We start from the raw sequence: 20265 nt of genomic DNA, 5'->3' as shown, positions 1-20265 counted from the left end.
CTCCGGATTCGAGCGCACGGCCGCAGCCCTGCTGAGTCCTAGCCCCGTTTCTCAACCCGTGCTGGACTCCGCCTCGGACCACGTCACCTCTCCGTTGTCCACCAGCATCCTGACAGAAGAGGTGGACTTTCAAATTGAACAGGAGCTCCAGAACCTGACGGCACAACAGGAAGCCGGCGTGGCAAGTTCCCTACCTCCATCCCAACAGGTCTTCCCTGAGCTGCCTCAGTGTGGGCGGGGCTTGGTGCCGTCTGGAGCCTCCTCTCCAATTGAACTGCTCGGCACCAAGGCCCAAAAGTCCATTGTGGATTTTCCGCTTCTGAAACCGAAAGAACCTACAGACAGATCACAAGCTTCTCTGCGTCTGGCAGCTGCAGGACGTCCCTCTGCGTTCCAGATGTATAAAAAAAACGAATCACAGGTCAATTCGGACAATTCAGTCAGAGGAGCGCCGATGCCTGCGCCACCGTGGAACCTTCACCCGCCGTTTTTCTCTCCCCGCCTTTATGGAACCCAGCGGCCGTGCTTCATCACCCCTGCGGCGCCTCCCAACTGGCCCCGGCAAGTTGGACATCCCTACGCTTGGAGAGGTCAAGCACCTCTTCGACCTTCTGCTGCTATTCCCACATCCTGGACCATGGCCGCTGCCTCTGCCGCTGCCGCTGCACAGCCTCCCGCTCACTTGAGCAGGCTACGTCTGGAAGGCAGGGTGCTCGTGTTGCTACGCGGAGCACCGGGATCTGGGAAAACCACTTTAGCTCGGTAAGGAATGAACAATATCACCTGATAACCACTGTATCCTAAACTGAGGACATGGTCACCCATCTCTCCAGGGCATTTCTAGAACATAACATTGGTGGCGTCGTACTGAGCACCGACGACTACTTCACCCGCGAAGGACGTTATCAGTTTGATTCTACTGCTCTCGGGGAAGCTCACGAGTGGAACTACCAGCGAGGTAAAAGCAGACCAGAGTTGGTTTTTGATTCATGGAAAATATGCGGGTGTCACAATTGAAAAGTACAGTAGAACTGCCAGAGATTGAGCGTGGTACTCAAAAAATGGACAAAATTTAAGTTTTGAAACTGGATGCCAGCAAATCTTGCGCAACGTCAGTTCAGAGAGCATCCAAATCTGGGGCGGCCAAGTGCGGCCCGCGAGACGTCAGGAGTTTAAGAAGGAGTCTGGCCCGCAGGATGCTAACAACTTCATTTTAATTATTTAGAAGTTTATTAGCTACAAGTTTGCTGCTAGTTTGAGGTCTTTTTTTTTTTTTAATTGAGTGAAACTTTTATTAGTATATTCATACTTGCCAACCCTCCCGTTTTTAACGGGAGAATCCCGGTATTCAGCGCCTCTCCCGACAACCTCCCGGCAGAGATTTTCTCCCAGCCAAAGCTGGAGGCCACGCCCCCTCCAGCTCAATGCGGACCTGAGACTGAGTGGGGACAGCCTGTTCTCACGTCCGCTTTCCCACAATATAAACAGCTTGCCGAAATGATATACTCATCATGAACGGAGAAGTTAAACAGGACAATACTGCCATCTAATGGATAGCCACTGGAACACTGAAATTCAAGTATTTATTAATTTTTTCTATGTAAATAAAATAAATATATATATATAGGTAGAATTCACTGAAAGTCAAGTATTTCATATATATATATATATGAAATACTCGGATTGGTGAATTCTAGCTGTAAATAACCATGCCCCCGCCCCCAACCACCCACCCCCCACCCCCGACCAAGCCCCCCACCCCTCGCCCCCTACCCCCCACCTCCCGATATTGGAGGTCTCAAGGTTGGCAAGTATGGTATTTTGCACAGTACGGTACATATTCCGTACAATTGACCACTAAATGGTAACACCCGAATAAGTTTTTCAACTTGTTTAAGTCGGGGTCCACGTTAATCGATTCATGGTACAAATATATACTATCAGCATAATACAGTCATCACACAAGTTAATCATCAGAGTATATACAAACCCCGTTTCCATATGAGTTGGGAAATTGTGTTAGATGTAAACATAAACGGAATACAATGATTTGCAAATCATTTTCAACCCATATTCAGTTGAATATGCTACAAAGACAACATATTTGATGTTCAAACTGATAAACTTTTTTTTTTTGTGCAAATCATTAACTTTAGAATTTAATGGCAGCAACACGTGACAAAGAAGTTGGGAAAGGTGGCAATAAATACTGATAAAGTTGAGGAATGCTCATCAAAGACTTATTTGGAACATCCCACAGGTGTGCAGGCTAATTGGGAACAGGTGGGTGCCATGATTGGGTATAAAAACAGCTTCCCAAAAAAATGCTCAGTCTTTCACAAGAAAGGATGGGGCGAGGTACACCACTTTGTCCACAACTGCGTGAGCAAATAGTCAAACAGTTTAAGAACAACGTTTCTCAAAGTGCAATTGCAAGAAATTTAGGGATTCCAACATCTACGGTCCAAAAGGTTCAGAGAATCTGGAGTAATCACTGCACGTAAGCGGCATGGCCGGAAACCAACATTGAATGACCGTGACCTTCGATCCCTCAGACGCCACTGTATCAAAAACCGACATCAATCTCTAAAGGATATCACCACATGGGCTCAGGAACACTTCAGAAAACCACTGTCAGTACCTACAGTTGGTCGCTACATCTGTAAGTGCAAGTTAAAGCTCTACTATGCAAAGCGAAAGCCATTTATCAACAACACCCAGAAACGCCGCCGGCTTCTCTGGGCCCGAGATCATCTAAGATGGACTCATGCAAAGTGGAAAAGTGTTCTGTGGTCTGACGAGTCCACATTTCAAATTGTTTTTGGAAATATTCGACATTGTGTCATCCGGACCAAAGGGGAAGCAAACCATCCTGACTGTTATCGACGCAAAGTTCAAAAGCCAGCATGTGTGATGGTATGGGGGTGTATTAGTGCCCAAGACATGGGTAACTTACACATCTGTGAAGGCACCATTAATGCTGAAATGTACATACAGGCTTTGGAACAACATATGCTGCCATCTAAGCGCCGTCTTTTTCATGGACGCCCCTGCTTATTTCAGCAAGACAATGCCAAGCCACATTCAGCACGTGTTACAACAGCGTGGCTTCATAGTAAAAGAGTGCGGGTACTTTCCTGGCCCGCCTGCAGTCCAGACCTGTCTCCCATGGAAAATGTGTGGCGCATTATGAAGCGTAAAATACGACAGTGGAGACCCCGGACTGTTGAACGACTGAAGCTCTACATAAAACAAGAATGGAAAAGAATTCCACTTTCAAAGCTTCAACAATTACTTTCCTCAGTTCCCAATCGTTTATTGAGTGTTGTTAAAAGAAAAGGTGATGTAACACAGTGGTGAACATGCCCTTTCCCAACTACTTTGGCACGTGTTGCAGCCATGAAATTCTAAGTTAATTATTATTTGCAAAAAAAAAATAAAGTTTATGAGTTTGAACATCAAATATGTTGTCCCTGTAGTGCATTCAATTGAATATGGGTTGAAAAGGATTTGCAAATCATTGTATTCCGTTTATATTTACATCTAACACAATTTCCCAACTCGTGTGGAAACGGGGTTTGTACCTTGAATTATTTACAATCCGGGGTTGGGGGGTTAGGTTGCTATCAGCATATTTCTGTCATCATACGAGTTTATCATCTGAGAAATGGACATTGTAACAGTGTAAGTCTCTGTCAGGTTTAAGCACCAAACTATCTATTAAACAGAACAAGAAGCAAGGAATCAGGCAGAGACAGAGATCAATTTTGCTCATGAGGAGAACGCATGGAGCTGCACACTCAGTTACAATCTCCCCCCACGTTCTGAGGAACAACCCCCGCGCCCCCCATTTTATTCAGGAGTTCCCTAGTTACATCGCTGAGGCTGCTTCTAAAGGGAGGGGGGTCACATATTATGCAAGCAGCTCAGTAGACACAATACGTGATTATTCAGAATGGAAATGTGCTGAGCCTCGTGATTTCGCCCTGTCTCTGCTTTGTCTGCCCGGTGTTGCCTTATCTCCGTTGAGGTACTTGAGGTCCGTCCTTGGCTGTTAGCAGGCTGAGAAACAGAAACAGCTGCGGCCAGGCAACTCCTAACTTGCGGTGGAAGATAACAAGTTATGTGATAACTTATATATAAGTATTCTAACAGTCTCACTTGATAGGATAAGCACAGCGAGCAGTGAACATAGTGAGCTCAGAAAGCATAAGAACAAATATATACATTTGATTATTTACAATCCGGGGAGGTGGGATGGGGTGGGGGGGAGCGGGTTAGGCTACGGTTGTAGCTGCCTGGAGGTGTTCTTTTAGTGCGCCTTTGAAGGAGGATAGAGATGCACTTTCTTTTACACCCGTTGGGAGTGCATTCCACATTGATGTGGGATAGAAGGAGAATGAGTTAAAGGCCTACTGAAATGAATTTGTTTTATTTAAACGGGGATAGCAGATCCATTCTATGTGTCATACTTGATCATTTTGCGATATTGCCATATTTTTGCTGAAAGAATAGAACAACGTCGATAAAGTTCGCAACTTTTGGTCTCTGATAAAAAAAAACCTTGCCCCTACCGGAAGTAGTGTGACGTTGTCAGTTGTTCACTCCCTCATATTTTCCTATTGTTTTCAACGCAGCTAGGGCTATTCGGACCATTACCCCATTAATTTGAGCGAAGATGAAAGATTCGTGGACGAGGAACGTTAGAGTGAAGGACTAGAATGCAGTAAAAGACATATTTTTTTCCGCTCTGACCGTAACTTAGGTACAAGCTGGCTCATTGGATTCCACACTCTCTCCTTTTTCTATTGTGGGTCACGGATTTGTATTTTAAACCACCTGGGATACTATATCCTCTTGAAAATGAGAGTCGAGAACGCGAAATGGACATTCAGTGCCTTTTATCTCCACGACAATACATCGACGAAGCTCATGCTAATTAGCATGAGCTAACGTGATAGCATCTGTCTCAAATGCAGATAGAAACAAAATAAATAAATCCCTGACTGGAAGGATAGACAGAAGATCAACAATACGATTAAACCATGTACATGTAACTACACGGTTAATGCTTTCCAGCCTGGCAAAGCTTAACAATGCTGTTGCTAACGACGCCAAGGCTGACTTAGCAACTTAGCAACCGGACCTCACAGAGTTATGATAAAAACATTAGCGCTCCACCTACGCCAGCCAGCCAGCCCTCATCTGCCCAGCTTATCAACACCCGTGCTCACCTGCGTTCCAGCAATCGACGGCGCGACAAAGGACTTCACCCGATCATCCGTGCGGTGGCCGGTTAGCATCAGCTAGCGCGTCTGCTATCCAAGTGAGTAATCCTTCTTGTGTTGCTACAGCCAGCCGCTATACACCGTGACCGATCCCACCTACAACTTTCTTCTTTGCAGCCTCCATTGTTCATTAAACAAATTGCAAAAGATTCACCAACACAGATGTCCAAAATACTGTGGAATTATGAAATGAAAACAGAGCTTTTTTGTATTGTATTCAATGGGGAAGGCATACCTCTGTTCCCCGGGCTACGTCACGCGCATACGTCATCCTCCGAAGGCTTTTTCAACCAGAAGTGTGGCGGGAAATTTAAAATTGCACTTTATAAGTTAACCCGGTCGTATTGGCATGTGTTGCAATGTTAAGATTTCATCATTGATATATAAACTATCAGACTGCGTGGTCGCTAGTAGTGGCTTTCAGTAGGCCTTTAAGACCTTTGTCAGATCAGAATCTGGGTTTGACGTGGTTTGTGGAGCTCCCCCTGGTGTTGTGGTTATGGCGGTCATTTACGTTCTGGAAGTAGTTTGACATGTATTTCGGTATCAGGGAGATGTAGCGTAAAACCAGCTATGTCATGACGTGGAGACGCGCCGCCATGCCCGCGAACCGGTACTTTCCAAACAGAGTATAGTACCGTTTTTGCTTCATTAGTACCGCAATACTATACCAGTACCGGTGTGTGTGTGCCATGTTAAACCACCTTGCTTCCTTGGTCCCACTTGATTTATTCCATCTGTTATTTCCCCTTCACCCAATAGCCAAAGAAGCTTTTGAGAGGGGTGCCAATCCCATCATCATTGATAACACAAACATGCAGGGCTGGGAGATGAAACCCTACGTGGCCCAGGTCAGTCAGCCTCAAATGGCATCTGTTTTAATGTCTGCTTTTAAATGCACTCTTGCTGCTTGAAAATGGCCTGCTTTCCCACGTTAGGCACTGAAACATCATTTTAAAGTTCTGTTTCGGGAGCCGGACACTTGGTGGAGGCACAAGCCCAGAGAGCTCCAGAGGTGAGCCAAATCAGAGGGATTATAATAACACTACATTTCAGTGAGTCCTGTCTATTTTGCGTGTGATTGCAGACGATGCAAAAACAACGTGCCCGTGGAAACCATTCGACGCATGCTGGATGGATATGAACGCTTCGTGTCGGTCCAGTCCATCATGTGTTCATTGATGCCGGAGTGGAAACAGCGCCTCCAGTTGAGGAACAGAAATGTACAGTAAGTGCTGATCATGACACATTTTCTGTAAAGTTTTTTATAAGACCAGCCATTTTATTGCTTTTAGACCTGACACAGTTGACCACACGATTCTTTTATCTGGTTTGGAAGACTATGTAGGTTTCAGGGGGACTGCTCTGAAGTGGTTCAGGTTTCTCAAATTTCTGTGTAAAATTGGGGGACTCAACTTCATCCTTTGCCCTCCCCCCCTTGACTGTGGAGTCCCCCAAGGATCAATTCTTGGGCCCGTCCTGTTTGCACTTTATGTCATTCCCCTTAGAGCAGGGATGTCCAAGTGGTTTTCATTGAGGGCCACATGGCAGTTTGTGGCTGCCATCAGAGGGCCGCTTGTAACAGTGAATAATGTATGAATTTGCCTCTGGATTTCATGATTAATTATATAAATTGTTTTAAGCAGACGGTCGATTTTACAGTAAAAATGTTACATTTACAAAACTTTACTGTGAAATAGTGTTTTAAAAAAAAAAAAAAATGGTAAATAGAAAAACAGTACCACTGTTTTTTGGGGGGGTTTTACAGAAAAAACTGGCAGTTTTTTGCCAGAATTTTTGTGTTAAATTGACATTGGTTTTACAACATTATATTGTTCATGGAAAAACAGTACCGTATTTTCCGCACTACAAGGCGCACCGGATTATAAGGCGCACCTTCAATGAATGGCATATTTCAAAACTTTGTTCATATATAAGGCGCACCGGATTATAAGGCGCACCGGATTATAAGGCGCACCTTCAATGAATAACATATTTCAAAACTTTGTTCATATATAAGGCGCACCGGATTATAAGGCGCACCTTCAATGAATGGCATATTTCAAAACTTTGTTCATATATAAGGCGCACCGGATTATAAAGCGCACCTTAAATCCATTAGATCAGGGGTCACCAACCTTTTTGAAACCAAGAGCTACTTCTTGGGTACTGATTAATGCGAAGGGCTACCAGTTTGACACACACTTAAATAAATTGCCAGAAATAGCCAATTTGCTCAATTTACCTTTAACTCTATGTTATTATTAATAATTAATGATATTTACACTTAATTGAACGGTTTAAAAGAGGAGAAAACACACAAAAAAAAAGACAATTAAATTTTTAAACATAGTTTATCTTCAATTTCGACTCTTTAAAATTCAAAATTCAACCGAAAAAAAGAAGAGAAAAACTAGCTAATTCGAATCTTTTTGAAACATCATTAGTAATTTTTCCTGATTAAGATTAATTTTATAATTTTGATGACATGTTTTGAATAGGTTAAAATCCAATCTACACTTTGTTAGAATGTATAACAAATTGGACCAAGCTATATTTCTAACAAAGACAAATCATTATTTCTTCTAGATTTTCCAGAACAAAAATGTTAAAAGAAATTCAAAAGACTGTGAAATAAGATTCAAATTTGATTCTACAGATTTTCTAGAATAATTTTTTTGAATTTTAATCATAAGTTTGAAGAAATATTTCACAAATATTCTTCGTCGAAAAAACAGAAGCCAAAATGAAGAATTAAATTAAAATGTATTTATTATTCTTTACAATAAAAAAAATTTTTTTTTACTTGAACATTGATTTAAATTGTCAAGAAAGAAGAGGAAGGAATTTAAGGGTAAAAAGGTATATGTGTTTAAAAATCCTAAAATCATTTTTAAGGTTGTATTTTTTCTCAAAAATTGTCTTTCTGAAAGTTATAAGAAGCAAAGTAAAAAAAATTATGAATTTATTTAAACAAGTGAAGACCAAGTCTTTAAAATATTTTCTTGGATTTTCAAATTCTATTTGAGTTTTGTCTCTCTTAGAATTAAAAATGACGGGCAAAGCGAGACCAGCTTGCTAGTAGATAAATAAAATTTAAAAAATAGAGGCAGCTCACTGGTAAGTGCTGCTATTTGAGCTATTTTTAGAACAGGCCAGCGGGCTACTCATCTGGTCCCATGTTTAAAAAGTATGATAATATACTGTAATATTTGTTGCAATATTGGATACTAATTACATTTAGTGAGAAAATATGAAGTACTTTATTGACACACATCATTGCCAGATAAAAGAAGGTCACGGGCCAGATCTAGCCCCCGGGCCTTAATTTTGACACCTGTGTCGTAATATGTGTATGTGCTTTGCTATGGAAATTTTTTCTCACTGTGGACTGGGCCCCCATCAATAGGAGCGCAGTCTAAAATCAAATTTTTTTTTTTTACTCATCCGCCCCCAGCGTCGACCTTTCACGAGCGCCGTAAGTGGCAACCCATCACCGTTCCTGTTCTGTTCCTGTACAACGTTTGTCTAATTATAAACGGGTTTGTGGTAAAAATGGAATGTGCAATGACAATAAAGAGCATGTCATGCCATACCACACAAGGTACAGACCTGTTTCCTCTATGTAAGGAATATCAAAGTTAGTCTGCCGCTGTAAAGACAATAACATTACCTTGACACTCGGGGGTTGGCTTACCCTCTAATACAGGGGTCACCAACGTGGTGCCCGCGGGCACCAGGTAGCCCGTAAGAACCAGATGAGTAGCCCGCTGGCCTGTTCTAAAAATAGCTCAAATAGCAGCACTTACCAGTGAGCTGCCTCTATTTTTTAAATTGTATTTATTTACTAGCAAGCTGGTCTCGCTTTGCCCGACATTTTTAATTCTAAGAGAGACAAAACTGAAATAGAATTTGAAAATCCAAGAAAATATTTTAAAGACGTGGTCTTCACTTGTTTAAATAAATTCATTAATTTTTTTACTTTGCTTCTTATAACTTTTAGAAAGACAATTTTAGAGAAAAAATACAACCTTAAAAATGATTTTAGGATTTTTAAACACATATACTTTTTTACCTTTTAAATTCCTTCCTCTTCTTTCCTGACAATTTAAATCAATGTTCAAGTAAATTTCTTTTTTTTATTGTAAAGAATAATAAATAAATTTTAATTTAATTCTTCATTTTAGCTTCTGTTTTTTCGATGAAGAATATTTGTGAAATATTTCTTCAAACTTATTATGATTAAAATTCAAAAAAAATATTCTAGAAAATCTGTAGAATCAAATTTGAATCTTATTTCAAAGTCTTTTGAATTTCTTTTAAAATTTTTGTTCTGGAAAATCTAGAAGAAATAATGATTTGTCTTTGTTGGAAATATAGCTTAGTCCAATTTGTTATATATTCTAACAAAGTGTAGATTGGATTTTAACCTATTCAAAACATGTCATCAAAATTCTCAAATTAATCTTAATCAGGAAAAATTACTAATGATGTTCCATAAATTAATTTTTTTAATTTTTTCAAAAAGATTCGAATTAGCTAGTTTTTCCTCTTCTTTTTTTCGGTTGAATTTTGAATTTTAAAGAGTCGAAATTGAAGATAAACTATGTTTAAAAATGTAATTGTCATTTTTTTCGTGTTTTCTCCTCTTTTAAACCGTTCAATTAAGTGTAAATATCATTAATTATTAATAATAACATAGAGTTAAAGGTAAATTGAGCAAATTGGCTATTTCTGGCAATTTATTTAAGTGTGTATCAAACTGGTAGCCCTTCGCATTAATCACTACCCAAGAAGTAGCTCTTGGTTTCAAAAAGGTTGGTGACCCCTGCTCTAATATAATTCTGTATTGCTGGCAAATGTTTCCTTCTGGTTATGCAATAAATTCCAAGCAGTTTGAAGTTTAGCTCATGGGGTCTAACTGCACAATTTCTCATGACTGTCCTTCCCTCAGGTGTGTGACTCCTGATGCAAAATGTCCTGACCTTGTCAGTGAACCTGGAATGACGATGAAGAATTGCCGCCCTCATCACTATTCATCCCTTCCGGACGTGTCATCTATAGGTCATTTGTGGGAGGTGGGCAAGTTGGCAGACGACAACCGCACATCAACGGATTTGCTGAACTTCCAGCCAATTGCAACCTCAGTGGTAAACTCTGAACATTCAGACAAGGACGATGATCTGGATTTGGCGGCGTTGGATTCTGAGCTGGATGCCCTTAATCATCCAGGTGGAGATCAGGCAATCTCTGACTGTATTGTGGAATCAGTGACGGACCACGCCAGGGATGAAATTTCAGTGGCTTTCTCTGAGTCCATTAAACAAAGGGTACAAAGACCAGGCGAGAAGTGGGATTTGTTCGAGAGACACTCTGCAGATCTGGTAAAAGATATTAACCAGTCAGACGTCTTGGCATCGGGAAAAGAACGGAAGAAGGGAGAAGAAGAATCAGCGGTAGGAAGAGAAAATGGGGATAAATCTAAGATGTTGCATTATTTTGGCGGGCACTGGCCGTCTAGAGTGTCCTTAGACCAGCGGCAGGTAAGGAGTAAGGGAAGAGATGGAGCCGGTGATGAAAAAGAAGACTTGTCAAAACAAGTCAATAAAGACATGGACAAAGGGAAGGCTGGACCTGACCTCACAGAGTTCCAGAAGCTTCTCGACCTCATTCAGACTGGTGTAGTTACTTGCCAATCAGGTTCTTTGTGTTCGTCGCCTCTTTCTTTATACAATGGACTGGAGTTGGATGCAGTTGACAAGATTGAAGAAGCCATTGGTTGTAGTCCTGAGAGTAAGGAGAACCTGTTGAACCTGAACACAGATAAGAGCAGTAAAGGTGATTCACCAGCTTGTTTGTTGGACCGCACTACTGCTGACTGTAACAAGAACGGTGAGGACATTCTTAAAAATGAAACAACAGGGTGTGAAAGAACTGAAAATAGCCTGTGGGCTACGGATACAGAGAAGAAAGAAAGTAAAGACACTGAGCATGAGGACAAAGGTAATAACTGCAGAGAGCAGGGAGGCATTGAGGCGACATTTCCGCTGGACAGCAGCCATTCTAGGGACTCGTGCCAAGCTTCTGAAGGCAGCTGTGTTCTCACTGGAGACACCCAAGGGGAAAGGCAGCGTCAGGGTCGCAGATCAGGGAAACTGTGCAAGCTTGCCCTCACCTTCACTCAAAATTGCCCAGCTCCTTCACTGAAGACACCTGAAAATCCCAGTAGCATAACCCTTCCTGATTGCGTCGCCAGCTTCAACCCTAAACCGGACTTGTCCGCCAAGCCCAAAGAAGACGTCCACCCGCGACCCGCGACGCCTCTCTATCCAGATGGAGGTTGCCCTACCCAGACTGAACCTCAGGACTTTGCTCTTCTTTGGCGTCTTAACCGTCAGGACCACCAACCAGACACTGCTGTCGCTGCTCGCAGCTACTCCGGTGAATTCACAGTCCTACGTGCCAACTCTTCGCGTTTTGTGCCGGAGCTTGCATCTGCAGTTTCCGCCGCAGTTGCAGTTCACCCGTCCACTCGCAACATGGTACCGTACCGTGTGGTGCACGAGAAAAGCACACAGGTTGAGGATGGAGAATTTGGGGCATGCCAAAGCCGCCTTGAAGGCCTAGGCATTCTCAGTCGTCATTTTAAACTACTCCATTTTGAAACATTAGAGGACTTGTATGACAAATGTCAGCAGGACTTGGAGTGGACAACCAACTTGCTGTTGGACTCTGGAGAAAAGCTCTTCAGAGATGAGGATGTTTTGGAAGAGGACGTTGCTCACGTCAAACTGGAAGAGCCCACTCCCCCTTTAGAAAAAGCAATAGAAACTCAAGTAGGGGACGAGCGTTCTGTAGAGCCGCCTGGCCTCATGCTTCAACCATCTGCATTTGAGACACTGGGTGGGACCTCAGACACTGATTTATCAAGTTTAGGAGGTGCATTTTCTCCAATCAGAAACACAAGTCAGCTTGATATGCTTTCACACATTGTAAGAGACAATCCGAGCCTACCTGCTTTGGACAAAGATAATGACAATGAAGACAAAGAAGCAATGGAGAAGTCAAGTGTTGACACTGCAGATGACATTGCTAGTATGGACGAGGTCCACCGGCTGTTGCAAGCTGAGCTGGAAGAGCTCGAGAGAGAAGAAAGACAGAAGAAAGAGGAAAGGGGTGGCAGCAGTGTTCTGAACATCCAGAGTGTGGAGCTGAAAATACCCACTGAACTGGCCCTGCAGCTGACTGAACTGTTTGGCCCTGTGGGTGTAGAACCAGGTAACTCCGCAAGCTGTAGCTTTAAAGGCCTACTGAAAGCCACTACTAGCGACCACGCAGTCTGATAGTTTATATATCAATGATGAAATCTTAACATTGAAACACATGCCAATACGGCCGGGTTAACTTATAAAGTGACATTTTAAAATTCCTGCCACACTTCCAGTTGAAAAACTCCTTTGGATATGATTTATGCGCGTGACGTCACAAAATCCACGGAAGGGGTTGGACCCCATCGGACCCGATACAAAAACCTCTTGTTTTCTTCGACAAAATTCCACAGTATTCTGGACATCTGTGTTGGTGAATCTTTTGCAATTTCTTTAATGAACAATGGAGACTGCAAAGAAGAAAGTTGTAGGTGGGATCGGTGTATTAGCGGCTAAGTACAATACTTACAGCAACACAAGAAGGACTACTTACGGTACTTAGCAGACGCCTAGCCGATGCTTGCCGGCAAACCCGCGGATGAAGTCCTTCGTCGCGCCGTCGATCGCTGGAACGCAGGTGAGCACGGCTGTTGATGGGAAGATGAGGGCTGGCTGGCGTAGGTGGAGCGCTAATGTTTTTATCATAGTTCTGTGAGGTCCGGTTGCTAAGTTGCTAAATTAGCCTTAGCGTCGTTAGCAACAGCATTGTTAAGCCTTACCAGGCTGAGAATTTTTAACCGTGTATTTACATGTCCATGGTTTAATAGTATTGTTGATCTTCTGTCTATCCTTCCAGTCAGGGGTTTATTTCTTTCGTTTCTATCTTCATTTGAGAACGATGCTATCACGTTAGCTCAGTAGCTAAGTGTGTCACCGATGTATTGTCGTGGAGATAAAAGTCACTTTAAATGTCCATTTCGCGTTCTCGACTCTCATTTTCAAGAGGATATAGTATCCGAGGTGGTTTAAAATACAAATCTGTGATCCACAATAGAAAAAGGAGAGAGTGTGGAATCCAATGAGCCAGCTTGTACCTAAGTTACGGTCAGAGCGAAAAAAGATACGTCCATCACTGCCTCTCAAGTCCTTCACTCTAACGTTCCTCATCTACGAATCCTTCATCCTCGCTCAAATTAATGGGGTAATCGTCGCTTTGTCGCTCCAAATCTCTCTCGCTCCATTGTAAACAACGGGGAATTGTGAGGAATATTACCTCCTCTGACGTCACGCTACATCCGGTACAGGCAAGGCTTTTTTTATCAGCGAGCAAAAGTTGCGAACTTTATCGTCGATTTTCTCTACTAAATCCTTTCAGCAAAAATATGGCAATATCGCGAAATGATAAAGTATGACACATAGAATGGATCTGCTATTCCCGTTTAAATAAAAAAAATTCATTTCAGTAGGCCTTTAAAGCGTGTCAATGACTTACTTGATTAACCGATGCCCACACAATGTTCAGGCACAGACTCTTCTGAAGATTATGCTGTGCAGATGGACATGAGCTTTGCTAAACTGCTTCACCAGAAGTGGAAAGAAACCATTCAAGTGAGCTTCGGTATTTTTCAAATGAGCAGTGCTTGATGAATCTGTTCACGTTGAACCCGGTGTTTTGCAGGAAAGGCAAAGACAAGCAACTCTTTCCCGCCACTTGCTTCGAAACAGTAAGTCAACGCACCCTTACGGACGACCCCATCTAGAAGACATTGTCACAGTACAAAATGCTTCCCCTCAATGAACCGCAGCTCTCCAGTGCATGTAGGACTTGTGCAGCCCCAGACTATGACTGTACCACCATTGTGTTTTTCTGTGGACAAGACTCTTCCTTATCTTGCTACTCGTTTGTGTTGCCAGCTATTTAGACAATAATTGCTGTGTTCAGTCATTTTCAGTGTATACTAAATCTACACTGGGATACAATCCTTGACTACTCCGAATCAGGGGTGTCTAAACTCTACCACCGAAGGCCGCATACTGAAAAATTCAAGAATGCTGTGGGCCACTTTTGTACAAAACCCAGAACCAGTGAAGTTGGCACGTTGTGTAATTCGTAAATAAAAAGAATACAATGATTTGCGAATGCTTTTCAACTTATATTCAATTGAATAGACTGCAAAGACAAGATATTTCATGTTCACACTGAGAAACTTTATTTTTTGGCAAATAATCATTAACTTGGAATTTAATGGCAGCAACACATTGCAAAAAAGTTGTCACAGGGGCATTTTTACCACTGTGTTACATGGCCTTTCCTTTTAACAACACCCAGTAAAGGTTTGGGAACTGAGGAGACCCATTTTGGAAGTGGAATTCTTTCCCATTCTTGCTTGATGTACAGCTTAAGTTGTTCAACAGTCCGGAGTCTCCGTTGTGCTATTTTAGGCTTCATAATGCAGCACATATTTTCAATGGGAGACAGTTCTGGACTACAGGCAGGCCAGTCTAGTACCCGCACTCTTTTACTATGAAGCCACGCTGTTGTAACACGTGGCTTGGCATTGTCTTGATAAAATAAGCAGGGGCATCCATGATAACGTTGCTTGGATGGCAACATATGTTGCTCCAAAAGCTGTATGTACTTTTCAGCATTAATGGTGCCTTCACAGATGTGTAAGTTACCCATGTCTTGGCCACTAATACACCCCCATACCATCACACATGCTGCCTTTTACACTTTGCGCCTATAACAGTCCGGATGGTTCTTTTCCTCTCGGTTCCGAAGGACACGACGTCCACAGTTTCCAAAAACAATTTGAAATGTGGACTCGTCAGACCACAGAACACTTTTCCACTTTGCATCAGTCCATCTTAGATGAGCTCAGGCCCAGCGAAGCCGGCAGCGGTTCTGGGTGTTGTTGATAAATGGCTTTTGCTTTGCATAGTAGAGTTTTAACTTGCACTTACAGATGTAGCGACGAACCGTAGTTACTGACAGTGGTTTTCTGAAGTGTTCCTGAGCCTATGTGGTGATATCCTTTACACACTGATGTCGCTTTTTGATGCAGTACAGCCTGAGGGATGGAAGGTGTGTAACATCATGGCTTACGTGCAGTGATTTCTCCAGATTCTCTGAACCTTTTGATGATATTACGGAGCGTAGATGGTGAAATCCCTCAATTCCTTGCAATAGCTGCTTGAGAAATGTTGTTCTTAAACTGCATTTGTTGACAAAGTGGTGACCCTCGCTCCGTCCTTGTTTGAGAATGACTGAGCATTTCATCGAAGCTGCTTTTTATACCCAATAATGGCACCCACCTGTTCCCAATTAGCCTGTTCACCTGTGGGATGTTCCAAATAAGAGTTTGACGAGCATTCCTCAACTTTCTCAGTCTTTTTTGCCACTTGTGCCAGCTTTTTCGCAACATGTTGCAGGTATCAAATTCCAAATGAGCTAATATTTGCAAAAACTAACAAAGTTTTCCAGTTGGAACATGAAATATCTTGTCTTTGCAGTCTATTCAATTGAATATAAGTCGAAAAGGATTTGCAAATCACTTTATTTTGTTTCTTATTTACAATTTTACACCACGTCCCCTACTTCACTGGTTTTGGGTTTAGTACATTTTGTTCATTAAAGATGCTAAAACCAATTCAATCAGTATACAGTATGCTAAGCTATTTGAAAAACACGATCTTTGCTTTTGTGTTATAGTTGACAGAGCAAATAGTTAGTGTTATATTTAATATACAGCATCCCTCGTTTATCGCTGTTAATTCTGGGCTTGACTGTGCTGAGTGAATTTCTATGAAGTTGAAATGATTGATTATTAATAGAATATTTTTTATAATTGGAGCATTAAAGATCTGTGTATGACCTTCTGAATGTTTTTTTTCTTTTATCACTTTTTCAAAATCGGTCGTGTCCAGCAAGTCAAATTGTTGAAGAGGTGGGTAGATTACCCAAAAATGGTATTCATGTAAAACTACTAGGGATGTCCGATAATGGCTTTTTGCCGATATCCGATATTCCGATATTGTCCAACTCTTCAATTACCGATACCGATATCAACCGATATATGCAGTTGTGGAATCAACACATTATTATGCCTAATTTGGACAACCATGTATGGTGAAGATAAGGTACTTTTTAAAAAAATAAATAAAATAAGATAACTAAATGAAAAACATTTTCTTGAATAAAAAAGAAAGTAAAACAATATAAAAACAGTTACATAGAAACTAGTAATTAATGAAAATGAGTAAAATTCACTGTTAAAGGTTAGTACTATTAGTGGAGCAGCAGCACGCACAATCATGTGTGCTTACGGACTGTATCCCTTGCAGACTGTATTGATATATATTGATATATAATGTAGGAACCAGAATATTGATAACAGAAAGAAATGGGGGGAGGGAGGTTTTTTGGATTGGTGCACTAATTGTAAGTGTATCTTGTGTTTTTTATGTTGATTTAATAAAAAAAACAACAACAAAAACGATACAGATAATAAAAGAACCGATACCGATAATTTCCGATATTACATTCAGGCCGATATTATCGGACATCCCTAAAAACTACCGTTACTTTAGAATAATGTGACTCAAGTAAAAGTAAAAAAGTAGTACTAGAGTAAGGGGAAGTAAGTATTACTTGAAAAAACTACTCAAGTATTGAGTAACTTGTGAGTAGCTACTGATTTATTTAGCAGCTATTTTTCAATGGTTCTTGAGCTACATTTGTAGTTGTGTGTGTGTGTGCGTGCGCGTGTAAAATTTAAAATTTATATATAATTTATTGCAACATGTTTTCTCTCGTTGAAAGTGTAACTCTTGTAGCTGAAATGTGAACATTTCTACTGACACACATGACAGCACATTATATAAAGTTTTACCAGTTTGAAAGTAATCATTAAAGATTTGTGCTGACGTCATGTCACTTTTTACAGTCGGTAAATTTCTATGGACTAAATTAGTCTGATTTGTCAAATAAATATTTTCACACCCAGATGTGAAGTTCTAGTTTCCATGCTCTTATGTCCAATGTCACTGTTGGCCATATGCAGTGTGCCTCTCGTACACCAGGGGGCGACTGTGGTCATTTCAGCTAGTTTTAGCTATGTGGAAATGTAAATACAGTAGAAGAGGGAAATTATACATGCTAAGTAACTATCAAGCTCCGGATCTAGCAGATAACTACAACTTTTCACTGCGTTTTGGTATTGTTGATAATGCTTTACTATGTTTAAATGACACTTGTGGTTGTTAGGATCATCTGAAACTTATTAATAAACAAGTAGGTTTCTATATTATCATATACTTTAAAAATACTGACCTATTTCAGCTTCCCATAGCTGTACTCTGTGCTTGTTTGATTGGTGAAATAGTTTCAAAGCTCACTACTGCCTACGTTGGATTGGTGAAACAGACTGCCGTAAGTTTGCTCACTGACAAGTAGGGCTGCAAAGGGGTGGAAAGTTTCCGGGAAATTTACCGCGGGAAGTTAAGCCCGGGAAGTTTGGAAAATTTTGACCATTTGATTATTCAAAGTTGAACACCGTCCATCTTATTCTGTAGAATAAGATGAGAAGCTTGTAAAACACTAATGCAATGCCACACACAGATATAAATAATCAGCTAAACATTTAGAGTAGTCTTTAAAAATATTTTACTGATGGACAAATGAATAGAAATAGGCTAGATCAGGGGTCACCAACCTTTTTGAAAGCAAGAGCTACTTCTTGGGTAGTGATTAATGCGAAGGGCTACCAGTTTGATACACACTTAAATAAATTGCCGGAAATAGCCAATTTGCTCAATTTACCTTTAACTCTGTTTTGAAAAAATTAAAAAAAGAATTTATGGAACATCATTAGTAATTTTTCCTGATTAAGATTAATTTTAGAATTTTGATGACATGTTTTAAATAGGTTAAAATCCAATCTACATTTTGTTAGAATACATAACAAATTGGACCAAGCTATATTTCTAACAAAGACAAATCATTATTTCTTCTAGATTTTCCAGAACAAAAATTTTAAAAGAAATTCAAAAGACTTTGAAATAAGATTTCAATTTGATTCCACAGATTTTCTAGATTTGCCAGAATAATTTTTTTGAATTTTAATCACAATAAGTTTGAAGAAATATTTCACAAATATTCTTCGTCGAAAAAACAGAAGCTAAAATGAAGAATTAAATTAAAATGTATTTATTATTCTTTACAATAAAAAAATAAAAAAAATACTTGAACATTGATTGAAATTGTCAGGAAAGAAGAGGAAGGAATTTAAACGGTAAAAAGGTATATGTGTTTAAAAATCCTAAAATCATTTTTAAGGTTGTATTTTTTCTCTAAAATTATCTTTCTGAAAGTTATAAGAAGCAAAGTAAAAAAAATAATGAATTTATTTAAACAAGTGAAGACCAAGTCTTTAAAATATTTTCTTGGATTTTCAAATTCTATTTGAGTTTTGTCTCTCTTAGAATTCAAAATGTCGGGCAAAGCGAGACCAGCTTGTTAGTAAATAAATACAATTTAAAAAATAGAGGCAGCTCACTGGTAAGTGCTGCTATTTGAGCTATTTTTAGAACAGGCCAGCGGGCTACTCATCTGGTCCTTACGGGCACCACGTTGGTGACCCCTGCTATAGAAGATGCACTGTATTACAATTCTGGCTGAACATCCTCAATTATACTCCTTCACCTCAATATAATGACAAAGTAGATGTGGTTCAAACTGCAACAGTGGATTCATTCAATAATGTGACTTCATCCCCACAACCTTTGTAACTTGGTATAGCGCAATGGGGTGAACCTCACCTGGGCAAAGCCGCGTCACCTTTTCTTACTTCTACGATGCAGACAGCCAAGCCGAGCAGCCCTACGTGGACCACTGGACTTTCTCCCAGCCTCGCGTCTCTCTCCGCAACATCATAAAGGAGGAACTGGCCATGCAGAAGAACATGGAGAAGGTTAGCTACTCGCATTGAGCTTCATGCCTGACTCCCCTCTGAGCGCCACATTTGTTACAGTCGAGACAAAGCAGGGCGGACCTCAGCAGGCGTGACGGAGCGTCCGTGTTGAAAGAGGAGCAGCTTTACTCCCGTTTCCCTACCATTGACCGACACTTCCTCCTGGAAATATTCCAGGACCATAAGTAAGATGCAAAGTTGTCCAGAACGAGTGAAGAACTGTGACTAATAAGTCTGCCTGTTTATTTCTTCAGTCACTGCCTCAGCCAGACCGAGCTTTTTATCAACTCCATAATGGACCAGGAGCCCGCCAGAACGGTCGTCGCACCAGAACCGCCGAAATCCGACCACCTTAGAACCGCCAGCAAAGAGAGAGAAAAGGTACAAACCCAGGCCGACAAAGGGACAGAAGTATTGGGACACCTGGCCGTTAGAAACTGCATGGCCAGGACCAGAGACCAGAGGTCACTAAGAGGGCCTGGCTGAATCCTCACAACGTCACGTGTGACCATATCAAATTAAAACTACCCGTAATTTCCGGACTATAAGCCGCACCTGACTATAAGCCGCACCAGCTAAATTTAGGGGAAAATACAGATTGCTCCATATATAAGCCGCACCCGACTATAAGCCGCAGGGTTTTGATGTGTAAGTACCGTAGGTTCCTGCTACCACGGAGGGGATTGTCGGGACAGAGATGACTGTTTGGGAACGCAAAGCGTCCCATTTATTAACAATAAATCTTTCAATCATTCAATCAAACTTTCACATCTTTGACATGGCGAACAGCATTCGTGCAGAGTACAAATAATACAACGGTGCAAAGTAATACAAAGTGCTCACCTGTACGTTATCAAA

General features: G+C 41.1%; 1 protein-coding gene across 1 annotated transcript in view; it reads left to right on the top strand.

The window, feature by feature from the left end:
• The window catches only part of n4bp2 (NEDD4 binding protein 2), a 40989-nt gene that overhangs the window by 14371 nt on the left and 6353 nt on the right, over nucleotides 1-20265 (top strand). Inside the window, exons 3-13 of the mRNA XM_062026310.1 lie at nucleotides 15-762; nucleotides 834-958; nucleotides 6051-6139; nucleotides 6227-6303; nucleotides 6376-6516; nucleotides 10243-12566; nucleotides 13959-14044; nucleotides 14115-14160; nucleotides 19298-19407; nucleotides 19468-19592; nucleotides 19662-19788. Coding sequence (XP_061882294.1) covers nucleotides 15-762; nucleotides 834-958; nucleotides 6051-6139; nucleotides 6227-6303; nucleotides 6376-6516; nucleotides 10243-12566; nucleotides 13959-14044; nucleotides 14115-14160; nucleotides 19298-19407; nucleotides 19468-19592; nucleotides 19662-19788 — 3998 coding nt within the window. The remainder of the gene's footprint in view (nucleotides 1-14; nucleotides 763-833; nucleotides 959-6050; nucleotides 6140-6226; nucleotides 6304-6375; nucleotides 6517-10242; nucleotides 12567-13958; nucleotides 14045-14114; nucleotides 14161-19297; nucleotides 19408-19467; nucleotides 19593-19661; nucleotides 19789-20265) is intronic.

The sequence above is a fragment of the Entelurus aequoreus genome, linkage group LG18 (genome assembly GCF_033978785.1).
Source record: "Entelurus aequoreus isolate RoL-2023_Sb linkage group LG18, RoL_Eaeq_v1.1, whole genome shotgun sequence".
Taxonomy (NCBI): domain Eukaryota; kingdom Metazoa; phylum Chordata; class Actinopteri; order Syngnathiformes; family Syngnathidae; genus Entelurus; species Entelurus aequoreus.
The sequence above is the reverse complement of the archived record's forward strand: the minus strand, read 5'-3'. Positions and strand labels throughout refer to the sequence as shown.